Here is a 12752-nt window from a genome sequence, read left to right as displayed (position 1 = left end):
CCTCCACCGTCCAGACACTACGCTCAGGCCTCCCTCCTCCCGCACCCTCCCTCACACCACTCCCTCCGCGCAAGCCTATTTTGTCCCGACCCCCAAACCCCACTTTCAGGCTTTGATCTGGCCTCATATCTAGCCCCGCCCACATTCCACCCTCAGACACGCCTCTGACCCCCACTTTGCTGCGCATGTAGACCCCCAAACCTAAAAGCTTCGAAGTGACACCCTCAAGCCCTAGCCCTCAGGCCCCGCCTCCTGGCCTGGTCCTGACTCGTAGGCCCCGCCCCGGCCCAGCTTCTGCCCGCACCTTGTCCTGCCCCTTAGAGACCTGGACCAACCATCCCAGGCCCTGCCTCCGCCCCGCCTCCATCTCCCGGCTCCACTGTGGCCTTGCCCTCCCTGCTCGGGTCGAACCTGGCCCCGTCCAGGTACGCCCCCCAGCCGGCCTCACCTTGCTGTGCGCGTAAACCACCGAGCCCAGCAGCTTCCAGGTGCCGCCGCGGCGGTCCATGCGCACCATGCGCAGGATCTGCAGGAAGCGCATGCTGCGCAACGCAGACGTGGCAAAGATGTTGCCCTGCGTGCCCGCAGCGATGACAGCCACCGAGGCCACGAACACGATGAAGTCTGAAGGGGTGGAGATGGCGAGGTCACAGCCAGCGCCAGGGAACCAACCCACCCCACGTCAGGAACCTGAGGTCGGGGATTCCTGGGATCGTGGGGCTGTAGTGGGAATTGGTCCGTTGAGTCTGTGTCAGAAGCCAGGGTCTGGGTCAGGGTTGGGGTCAAGGGTCAGGCGTGGGAATCAGGCCTTATTACCGATGACACAGAAGGGTTTTCTGGCAAAGCGGAAGCGGCCCTGCCATCCTCGGTAGCGGCAGCAGCATCCAGCAGACCAGACACGAATGATGTACTCCAGGCCAAACACCACGATCATCACAAACTCCTGTGGGGCCAGAGGCCTGAGTTCTCCCCATTCTCTAGTACCGAGGCCCAGGTCACACAGCCCAGAAACAGCCCAGAGTCCCTGGGTTAGAGGTACTAGGATTTCCTCAGACCACCTCTCCTGGATGAACCCGGATAAACCTGAGGATTCTGGAAGGCAAGTGACCCCTTCCAAAGAGACTGAAAGCCCAAGTCTGCCCTCCCTTCCTGTCCCCATGAGCTGTTTAGGTTTCTCTCCTCACCCCACCCACCCCCTCCCAGTCATTCCAGACTCTCTAACCCTGACCGAGTGACATAAAGAGTGACTGTCAACTGTCCCCCTCCAAGATGCTTCTGTTTAGGGAGGAAAAAACAACAAACATCTCACTAAGGGCAGAATTAGCAGTCTGGGTCCTGAGAATGAGTGGGACCTACTCACTGTCTCTCTGGGCCCATCATAAGCCCCCGCATAGAGGCGGGCGGTCCCCTGACACCTGCTATAAAGCAGGGGATGAAGCCCAGAGAGGGGCAGCCACCAGCTCAAGAAACACAGCACAGAAAGCCACTTTCTGAGCCATGGTATGAGAAGTCTCTCTCCAGTTTCACTCTGATTTCTGAGATGCTACTTCACACAGCCTCCCTAAGACAGGGACTCCAGCTCTCACCAAGATGAGGAGACACTCGTTGGCAAGTTCCTGGTGCTCCTGGATAGTGGAAAGCACAGACAGCACCAGGCAGCTGAACACCAGCAAAAATCTGCAATTGAAGCATGGAGAGAAGGGTTAGACTGGATGGACAGGACAGCTGAGGAGACCGAACAGGTGGCTGTAGAGTCAGAGGAGGAGGGAAGCCTTTGAGAAGAATTATCTGGAAAGCAGATAAATGAATCAGAGTTTCCTGGAGTTGTGCCTCTGTGCTGGATGCCAAAGGAGGAAGTCCCCAAGCTGTAGGCAACTGAGCTCAGAGACACCTTTCAGCCCTCTCAACTGCCCTTGATGGAGGCTGTAGCTCAGAGAAGTGGTCACTCAGCTGTGAGTGGTAGGCCAGTCTGGGCTAGCAGTGGGAACACACTGGCCCAGGTTCCCACAATCAGGCGAAACGTCCAGGCTCAGCTACTCATGAGTGGTGGCCTCAGTCCCTGCCTTAGTTTTAAGATAGTCTTGAGAGAAGTGCCCCAGAGGTCAGCCAGGGAGTCAGGGAAGGTGAGCAGCTGAGGGAGGTGCCCCCTTCCCCAACTCCTCCACCACCTCCCTCAACCCCAACTGCACACATGTGAAAACTGAGGCCCAGAGAGGGAAAGGCATTGCCCAAGGCCACCCAGTATGTCCAGGACAGGGGAGATTAGAGCTAGAGTTCCTAACTTCCCAGTGGATGGGCAGAGGGGAAAGGGCACGAGGAGAGAAGCTGGTGGCCTCAGGAATACGACGTGAGGGAAGCAGGATGAGAGGTACAGTTGCAGGTGCAGCAACTGGACTCCCGGAAAGGCTCCTCTTTGGTACGGGGGTGTGCTAGACATGCACGTGCCCTGAAAGAGATGCCTGAGGGAATGGACTTCTCTGGAAACACGTCCCTTAGGACTGACCTATAGCCTTCCCCAAATGTCCCCAGAGTCTCCACACCTGGGACTGCTGACTCCACATTCTGTCTAAAACACCTCATCACTGTAGCCTGCTAAGACTCTGTTCACCCTTTCCCCACACAACACTCCCTGCTCTGAGGAGCCCTCAAGGATGCTCCCTACCCTACTGTCCCCTCCCAATGCTGGCCTCCCTGTATGTGTCCCAAGTAGCTTTCTATACAGCTTTATTTGTGTTCATGTTTTGTGGTGGCAGGGGCTTGGATTGGGAATCAGAGAGACCTGGGTTCAAATACCAGTCCTGTTGTGTGTGTGGCCCTGGGAAAGTCACCTATCTTCTCTGAGCCAGTCTCCTCGTCTGTAAAGCAGGGGCTGACAAGAAGAAAGACATGGAAAGGGCATGGCTCCACCCCGGCCCGCTTACACCTCCTTGGAGAGTGGCACCCGGCCTGCTTGGAGGGCAGGTATAGAACTGCATCCCAGTACCTGCCCCTGGGCAACAGAAGTACGTGGCAGATGTCAGTAAAGGGTTTTGAATGAATGAGGGAGGAGGAGGCCTCCCTGGCCAGTTCCAGGCAAGAGCGAAGACCTAAGGCACCAGGAGAGAGCACCAGCTCCTCCTGTTCAATAATTAACTACAGAAAACGCAGTGGCCACATCCACTGAGAATGGGGACTGCCACTGACACAGGGCTCCGGGGCATAAGGGCCCTCCCTGAAGTCATCTCACCTAGCCCCATCCTCTGGGAAGGGCTGCAGCCAAATCTTGATGGGCCTTCACTCCAATCCTAAACAGAAATCCTTCAGTCTCATTGCTCAGCTGACCTCAGATCCTCGGGTAAGTGGGCCACATTAGGCGGGCTGCCCACTGGGTGTTTCAAAAGTTTTTTTCTGAACACTTTTCTTCCCATGCCAATAGTTACACGTCGATAAATGTCTGTTTCACATAGGTTAAGTGAAAAAAGCAGATTATAAAATCTTAAGGGCAGTGTGATTCCAATTTTTTAAAATGTAGATTTTTTTTTTTTATATACTGCATACCAAGAGCCAGCAAGACTTATTGCTGGATGACAAAGTTAAGACTGCTTTGGCTTTTGTTTTGTTTTTTGCTTTTCTGCATTTCCTAATATTTTTCAGAATAAACATGGGTAATAACAAACTAATTTTAAACTAAATTTAAAAACGCATTTCCTTAAAAATGCAAACAGAGGAGAGAAAAAACACTTTTAATCCTGTCCCCACCCCTTTATCACAATAGCTTTTGCCATTTAGCAGGTGCGATGGTGTGGCAGCTTCTTCCCGGAGTCCAGCTCACATGTCCAACTGCCCACTCAACATCTCTCCTTGGGGGTCTACTGGCCTCTCAAACCAAATATGTCCAAAAACAAACTCAATTTGCCCTCCAATCTTGCTCCTTTCCATTCTCCCCATCTCAGTAATGGCACCAGCTTCCACCCAGGGACTTGGGCCAAATATCTAAGGGTTACTTACCCTTGACTGTCCTTTCCCTCGGCCTCTACATCCCATCCTTTAGAAATTTCTATTGGAACTACCTTCAGAATATATCCCTGAAGAGACCACAGCTCATCAGCCTGACTAAGCCACCACCTTCTCCCCGCCGACTGGTCTCCCTGCCTCCACTCTGGCCCCACCGTAACCCACTCTATTCAAAGCAGCCAGAGCGATCCTCCTACAATGCATAGCCAGAAACCATCGCTCTCCTCAAAACTCTCTACTGACTTCCCATCACATTTAGAGGGCAAAAGTCCAAAAGTCCACCAAGGAAGGCCCTGTGAGATCTGGCCCCCTGCCCCACCTCTTGAACTTGATCTCCCTCCGGCCCCCCATCACTGGGCTCCAGCATTCTGACGTTCTTGCCATTCCTGAAACATACCAAAATGTATTTCTACCTCCACGCTTTGCACTTACTTCACTGTTTTCTCTGCCTATTTATTGCTTCCTTGCTCATCCAGCTCTCTGTTCAAACATCATTTCCTGGGAGAAGCTTTCCCCAACCACCCCTTCTCCAAAATGATGGCCCCATCTCCACTCTTTCTCTCCTTACCCTGCTTTATTTATTTTTTTATAGCGCTGTCTAAAAACAGCAATGAATAGTAGAAATTCATATTAAACAAACATTGAGATACCATGTCACCAAAGCCCCCGGTCTGTACCAGTAAGACTCCCAAAGCTCTTAGCACATCCATCCCTGACCTGTTGGTCTCCCCAGCATCCTTCCTGAAAAGGGAAGAGAGAAGGCAGGTCTCCAACTCTGACCAGTTCCATTTAGTAGATGCTGTTTAAAAAGCCCCTGAACTTCACCTCCCCTTGATGCTCTGGCTGGGAGTTTCCTCACCCTAGATACTCAATATAGCTGAACAGACATACTTAGTCTGATAGAGAACATCTTGTGTTCCAGATACCTGAATAATCGTCCCCGTATTTCAGATGAGGAAATGGGGCCTAGAGAGGGACACACTTGCTCAGGATCACACAGTGAATTAAGTGACAGAGCTGGGGCTGGAAGCCCAGCATAGGTTGACCCCCCAGCTGCCTTGGCCTTCCCCAGGGGTCCTCACACAGATACCTGTTCTTGAGAAAGCAGATGTCTGGAGCTGAGGGAGGGAGGAGACAGTGAGAAGGAGCCCGGAGCTGGGGTCTGATTGTGTATTCCAGAGCCAGAATGTGACTTCATTCATGCAACAAATAAAGACTATGGATTGCCTCTGGCCCCCGCTGGGGCCTCAGTTTCTCCATCTATATAAGTACAGATGGTACACAAGAGCTGGCTGGCTTGGGGCTCTATAAACACCCCAGTAGAGAAGCCAGACTGGCAGCCACTTTCTGGAGCATCTTGACCCATCATGTCTGGCTGCAGTTTGGGGCCCGTGCCCAGCCCAGGAGACAGAGCTGGGACAGGTGGGCGATGGCTGGCTGGCTCTTCCTGGCTGGGGGTTATTGTGAGACTTATCACAACTCTTCCTCCCCACTCCCCTGCCATTCTGTGACCATTTCACTCATTCAGGAGGGCAGCAAGGAATAGGTGAATGGCTTGCTTAGAACCGTGGTTCTCAAACTATAGTGGGCATCAGAATCACCTGGAGGGCTTATTAAAATACTGATTTCTGGGACCCACTCCTGGATTGTCTGGTTCAGTAAGTATGAAGTGGGGCATGAGAATTTGCATTTCTACAAAGTTCCCCAGTGACACTAATGTTGCTCCTCTGGAGACCACTGAGAATCACTGGCTTAGCTAATGCGAGAGGCTATTAGCTGCCTCAAGGCTTTTTAAACAACTGCAATCATTGCCTTCTCTGCCCTACACCCCACCTATCTCCCACAGCCTAGCTCTAATCACTGCCCAGAAGCAGCCACAGACCTGGGGAAGCAGGTCTTGTGCCAATGTTGGCTTTATCCCTGATTTGCTCTGTGACTCCATATCTGCCCCTGCTGGCCAAGGGTTTCTGTTGGCCAGGCACTGTGCCAAGCCCTCTATATGCATATCAGTCCTCACGACAACCCCATGAGAGCTAGCCCGTAATCACCCAAGGCTGACCAATGAGGAAATGGAGGCTCAGAAAGGTGTATGATGAGGGCTGCACAAGTCTGTGAATATCCTGAAAACCACTGAATTGTACACTTTAAAAATGAGGCGGTTTATGGTGTGTGAATTATATCTCCTTAAAGCTATTATTTAAAAGGAAAAAAGGCTAGGAAGAAAGCAATTTTAAAAGGAAGAAAGGCATACAGGATTGTCTAAAGTCATAAGGCTGGGACCTGAACCCAAGTCCACCTGGACCAACGTGCCGTACTACCTCTCTGAGCCTCAGTTTCCCTATCTGCAACATGAGGTGGGGGATGTCAGCCTTATGACTCTCCAGCAGTGGGGTAGAAGGGAGAGGGTCAGCCATGAGCTCACTTCCAGATTCTCTGGGATGTTCCTAGAGAGACAGATGCTTGGAGGCTGGAGAGATGGGGTTCCGGGCGAGTGGGAGTTGTCACACACAGAAAAAAATAGGTTATTGCCCAACCACTCTGAGCCATATTCACTTAAGAAACATTAATTGCTATCTACACTCAGCCAGGTTTATTGTAAAGTCAGAAATGAATAATCTGGGTCCCCAAGAAATTAACAAGTATAACACAGCAATGACATGATGGACAAGGTAATGACAGTGTGCCCAGGGAGTTGAGGGGAGCCCCAAGACAGCTTTAGCAGAGACAAAATGGGGGTAATCAATGAAGACTTGTTGGAGGAGGTGATGCGGACAGGGGTGGGGGTGCCCCAAGCAGAGAAAGCAGGATGTGCAAGCAACAGAGACATGGGAACCTGCAGACGGCACAGGTGGGCAGCAGCTCTGGATCGTGGGGGCCCAAAGTAAAGGGTTGGTGAAGAAACCAGACGGGGCCAGATCCAGGGGCTTCAAACGGCACCCTCGGGCATAACGAACATTATCCTAAAAGCAATGGGGAGCCACTGAAGAGTTTTAAGAGAGGGAACGACATGGTCTGATTTGTGTTTTAGGACCACCGTTCAGGCAGTGCGAAGGGTGAATTAGAGGAGGCGAGACTGATGAGGAAAAGCAAGTAAAAGGCTTCACGATAATTCAAATTACAAAGATGCTAGTGGCCGCACTAAAGAGAAGTGGATGGTCTGGGTAAAGTTTCGGGAAGTAGGACTTGGTGATTAATTGGAAATGGGAACAAGGAGGGAGAATGACTCATATTTCTGGTGTGGGCATTGGACGGATGAAGGTGCCATGAGTGAGCTGTGATGGGAGACCCCAGTGAAGAAGCAAGGGTGGAGAGCGGTAAGTTCCATTTTGGACATGCTGAGATGGAGAGGGCTACGGGACACTGGGCAAACACTCAGTAGGTATGAAGAGAGAGACCTGAGCCAGAAATGCAGATCTGGAGGACATCAGGGTAGAGGTGGTGAATGAGGTCGTGGGAGCCGCTGAGACAATCCGGAGAGCATGTGCGAAATTTTAGAGGACCCAATTGAACCCCAGCGGGGAGAGATGCTCCATCCAGATTGGGAAGGAGCAGCCAGAGAGATGGGAAGGAAACCAGAAGAGAGAGGTGCCAGGCCACACAAAGGAAGTGTTTCAAGAAGGAGAGAGTGGACAACAGTGTCAAATACTGCCAAGAGGTCAAGCGAGATGAGTCCTGAAAAATATTCACTGGATTTGATGACAAGTTGGTCACTGGGTACCCTGGCCAGAGCAGCCTCAGATGGAGAGAAGGGCCAGAGCTGGCCCAGATGGGGTGAGAAAGGGAGAGAGGTAGTAAGAAAGTAGAGACAGTGAGTGTAGGTATAACTATTTCAGGAAGTTTGACGCAAAGAGGCTGAGATCAGTAGCTAGAGAAGGATACAGAGGACGGAAATTTTTGTGTTTTTTTTTTTTTTTTTTAAGATAAGAGGAGAGTGGAAAGAGGAGAGAAGGAGAAGTTGAAGATGTGGGAGAGAGAGGGACTGTTCGATGGATGAAGACCCCAGGGCATCAGGGAGGCTGGGATCCAGAGCAGGGGAAGAGCTGGTGCTGAGCAGAAAGGAAGCTGGCCAGCTTCCATGGTGACAGGAGGGATGAGGGAGAGACTAGGTGGGAGAGGAGGGTGGGGGACAACAAGGAAGCCCAGAGGGCCCCACAGGGGTTTGACTTCCTCTGTGAAGAGGAGGCCAGCTCTACTTCTCAGAGGTGGAGAACAGGGTGGGCAGGGGTCTGAAGAGATCAAGGAAGTTTGAAGCAGCTGAAGTGATGGACTGGAAAGGGAACTGACCAGGCCATGGAAAGGGGTCTACTGGGAACACAGGACCATTATCCCCAATAATGAGAATGGGACAAAAGATCCAGCACATCACAGGTGCTCCATATACACATTTTGGTTTTGTTTGCTTTGGGGTTTTTTGTTTTTGTTTTTAGGCATTGATGATCCTGAGGCAGGAAGTAGCCTGTGTGGGTAAGGGGACACACCTCCCCCAAACAGGCAAATCTGCAAAGTAAATGCAGATCCAGGCTTTGCCCCGTCTTCCTGGGCCTCCTTCCTTCCTTCCCGCTCTCCAGTGTCCCTCCTCCCAGACAGTCCTGCCAGTGTCTGCCACCTGCCTGGCCACCAGCTGGCTCCCTCATTTCTATATCTGGCCTTGGGAGTATGTGACTCCTTCCTCATCCCCAGACTAGGACCCCAAAGGCAAGATTCTGTCTTGAGGACAGATGAGGCTAGTCTGTCCCCATTCAGCCAAGGTTCCTGGAGGGCAGAGGCCATGACCCTCACCACCTTCCAGTGGAAAAGGGCTTCTTAAGCCCCAAACCAGAGCTGATACTGCAGAAGAGACTTCAGCTATACCTGAGAGGCACTTCCTGATGGGGTGAGGGTGCTGCAGTGTGGCCTGGAGGGCCCCGGGATCCTCTGGGAAGAACAAGCTCTTACTTCCTCTTGCAAGAGAATAAAGGGGAGGGGCAGTCAGCCAGGCCTCAGAGTGAGGCTCTTTCCAAGAATCCTCAGGGGCTGGGACAGAAGTTTCCCCTGATCCAGCGATTCTAAATATGGCAAAGGGAGCAAAAGCACGTGACCCAGGGCCCCACACAGGGCTGCTGCATGACCGCTGCTTCTCTGGGCCAGAGGCTGGTGCTGGGGCTCAGGGCAAGGGATAAGATCTCAATGGAGCCTCAGTTTCCCTGTCCAAAACATGCAGATGGAGGACAACTCAGCGAGGGCTAAAGTCCTTCAGCCCTGTGACTTCCTGCAATGGGACGAAAGGGAGAGGGCTGGCCCTCAGCTCAGTTTCAGATTCTTTGAGGATGTCCCTGGAAGGACAGTAGCTGCCAGTACATAGAACAAACTATGGGGGCGGAAATGCCCCTTCTTGGAGGACCAATTAGAAAAAGGCATTCTCTTTAGCCTGAAAAATTATAAAAAGTTGACCCTTCTAGATGGCCCTGTTAGAAACAGGTATCCCTTACTCTGAGCTGATGCACCCCTGAGCACAGGCTGGATTTCAGTGCCACTGGCATTATCTCGGCCAGGTCCCTTTGCAGTGAACAGGACGCATACGAATGTGGGGAGCCCTGGGGATCACCCTGATAGCCACTGCAGCCCTGGAAGGGACAACTCTATGTGGAACCACGTGGCTCCATGGCCCTCTTCAGGCTGCCACTGATTCATCTAGGGCTACAGACTGACCTGAGTAAGGTCCCCACTCAGTTGGGCTGAGCCAATCAGACTGTCTTTCTCAGGAGTGGAACGAAGAACCACAGAGGAAAGTTGGCAGAGGTGCAGAGAAATAGAGATGAAACTGCTGCTCTGGTGTCTCATCTTCCTTCTCTCCTCCATGAAGCCCAGATGTGCTTCCTGCCATGATGCTATGAGTCTTCCCTTTCCCTGCAGTAGGTGTCCTCCACCTCCACATGCCAGTTTTTCTTGAGCTAGTGTGAAAGGTCTTGGTCCCAGTAGGATATGGAAGGTGGTATCTTCTGGACCAAGTATTTAATGAGTCATAGTCTGGTCCTCGCCCACCGGGATCCGCTCCAACCCTCCTACTTGTTCATGCCGCTTCCCTCCATGTCAGCCAGGATACCTGGTGCACCAGGAAAGTGGGCTGAGCAACACGTCAAGGGGAGCCAAGGATGGGAACAAGGAGGAACAGGGGCCATCCATCTGCTCAGGGTTGGCCAGGCCACACTGATTCCTCAAACAGAGCGTGGGAGGCCAGCAAAGTAAGAGTGAACTTAAAACAAGATGGCTAATGGAAACCGTTCCCTGGTTCTACCCGAGCAGCTCCATGTAAATCTGGGTGACTCAGTTCTACATACTGAGCTTGGCATAAGATTTCATTTGAACAAGGAATTTGTTGATTTTTAAAAAGGGTGAAATCCACCAACTTGCAGGTTGATGCCCAACCAAGCTCCTATATGGCTGCAGGGAAGGCTCTTCCTTACCCACCCTCCACCTCACTCTCGGCCACTTAGTGTCCAATCTGGCACTTGGTGCTCCATTGTCATAGCTCTGTTCCTCCACAGCAGAAAGCAGAGACTTACTTTCCTTCCCCACCTTTGCTCATGCTGCTCCTCTTCCAGCTCAGCTGAGTTAGGTAGCAGCCCCCACCTTGGGGTCTTTAGTCTCCCGTCCCCATCTCTATGCTCGCCTCCATTATGACATTGACCTCGGCACATGAAAAGCTCTGTTTGAGTACCTGCCTCCTCCTACAGACAGAAAGCTGGTTGAGGTCTTGTCCTTTTCACCCTGAATGCCCTGTGGCCAACTCAGAATGGGTGCTGAATATGTTTCCTGAGAAAGGGGACGACCCCAGCACTGGTTCTCTCTGAGTGGCACCACCCATCTCCCCAGTGTGTGCCACCCTGCTGGCCACATCTGACTCCACACCTCAACTCTCCCATGACAGATGGGACTAGGAGGGCACCCAGGAGGGCAGTAACTCCAGGAACCACCCAGCCCAGAGCCACAGAGCATTCATTCAGTCACTCACTCATTCATTCATTCCCTGAGTATTTACTGAGTGCTCACGATGGGCCAGGCACAAAGACAGACAACGTCTCTGCCTTCATGGAGCTTACATCTCGTAATAAGCAAAGAAAGGTTCAAAATGTGAACAAAAAGGGACTATACAATAACCCTTACAAGTTCCACTGAGCCATATGGCAGGCCTGACAAGCTCAGTGACCAAAAGTAACCACACAGGATGTTCCATTCACAAATTTCTAACCAGGTGGGTCATAATTGGTAGTCACGCCCCAGGCCTATAGCTTCCTTAGCAAAAGTCAGTCTTTACCTTAAGTGAGCTCTGTCTATTGTTCTTACGCATCTAGGATAACAAACCTTTGCAATGCAGGATAATTTTCTTTTCCTCAAAGGCAAAACCACCAACACCAGAGCACAAGACCTCATTGTTATCTTGTTGCCCGCATACCATATCTATTTACTGTAAACGTTAATTATTAACTATCCTGTCCCCCCCCACCCCAATGTAAAAGAAGTTTGTGTTTCCCCAATTTGCCTTTTATCCAATCCTAGAGATTTCCAAGTGTTTGGTTTCTCCTGCTTCCTTAATCTACCACCAATGGATTCCATGTATCTTTCTTAGGTCTTCTCCTTTGATCCTAATGTATAAAATAAGATGCAAAATTGCCATTCTCCAGAACATTTGAGATCTTGCTCTCCCTCATATGTAGTCGGCTTAGCTCAAATCAACTCACAAAATTCTCTACAGGTTTGGACATTTCTTATGGCGACAAAACTGTCAGATGATGATGGAGAAAAATTAAGTGGGAAGAGGAGATAAGGAACATTGGTATGGGAGCTGGGGGTTGGTTATTTTAGAGAGAGTGGTCAGGAAAAGCAGCTTTGAGAAGGCGACATTTGAGCAGAGATCTGAAGGAAATGAGGAAGCGAGCCATGCGGATATCTGGGAGAAGAGAGAAAAGCAAGTGCAAGGGACCTGAGCCAGAGGGTGCAGGTGTGTTCCAGAACCAGGTGTGGAGCGAGTGAGCAAGGGAAAGGTGGGAGGCTGTGAGGGCAGAGAGGCAGTGGAGGTGGGAAGCAGATCGTCTCCTGGCTATTGTGAGGATTTGGGTTTTTACTCCAAGTGACATGAGGAATTTTGAGCAGGGAGTAACATGAGCTGACTAGTGTTTGCAGAAGATCACACAAGCTGTTGAGTGGAGAACAGACTATGTTTCAGGGAGAAGGTGGGGGAAGGGGCAATGGCATTTGTCCCGATAGGAGTTGGGAAAGTAATGGTATAATACAAGCAAGAGATGATGATGACTTATACAAGGCGGAAGTGGAGGTAGCAAGAGGTGATCGGATACTGACTATATTTTGGTACTGAAAGATCCCTTAGAGTCAATCAGTTCTCTCATTTATAGATGAGAAACTGAGTCTCAGAGAGGGCCCTGACCTACCTGTAATCATATCATAGATCAGAGGCAGAGATGGGCCTGACTCCGAGATTTCCCAGTTCCTATGTTCCCATCTTCTTTTCCTCTTTCTGTAGAAGGACCCAGGCACCTGCCCCTCACCCTCACCTCAAAAATTTCTTCATTCCGGCATCAGGCTGGCCCTGACCTTGCCCTTTCTGCTGTATGTGACAGGGCGGCACTGGGTTCGAGGATTGCCCAGGACTCCAGCTACTTAAGCTGGCAGGGGTCAGGGTCACCCCTAAGGAGCCTTCTGTCCTCTGAATCAGCAGAATCTGTGCAAAGGGGACAGGGAGGAGGGCGGGAAGAGTCCAAAGC

General features: G+C 51.2%; 1 protein-coding gene across 1 annotated transcript in view; it reads right to left on the bottom strand.

The window, feature by feature from the left end:
• KCNQ4 (potassium voltage-gated channel subfamily Q member 4) overlaps positions 1-12752 on the bottom strand; it is a 53198-nt gene that overhangs the window by 21882 nt on the left and 18564 nt on the right. The window contains exons 2-4 of the mRNA XM_006903983.1: positions 1587-1677; positions 817-943; positions 449-624 (exon numbers count right to left, since the gene is read on the bottom strand). Of these exons, the coding sequence (XP_006904045.1) occupies positions 449-624; positions 817-934 (294 nt within the window). The 5' untranslated portion in view covers positions 935-943; positions 1587-1677. The remainder of the gene's footprint in view (positions 1-448; positions 625-816; positions 944-1586; positions 1678-12752) is intronic.

This window comes from Pteropus alecto, unplaced genomic scaffold (genome assembly GCF_000325575.1).
Source record: "Pteropus alecto unplaced genomic scaffold, ASM32557v1 scaffold170, whole genome shotgun sequence".
Lineage (NCBI taxonomy): Eukaryota > Metazoa > Chordata > Mammalia > Chiroptera > Pteropodidae > Pteropus > Pteropus alecto.
Note: the sequence above shows the minus strand (reverse complement) of the source record. Positions and strands in the feature narration are given on the sequence as shown.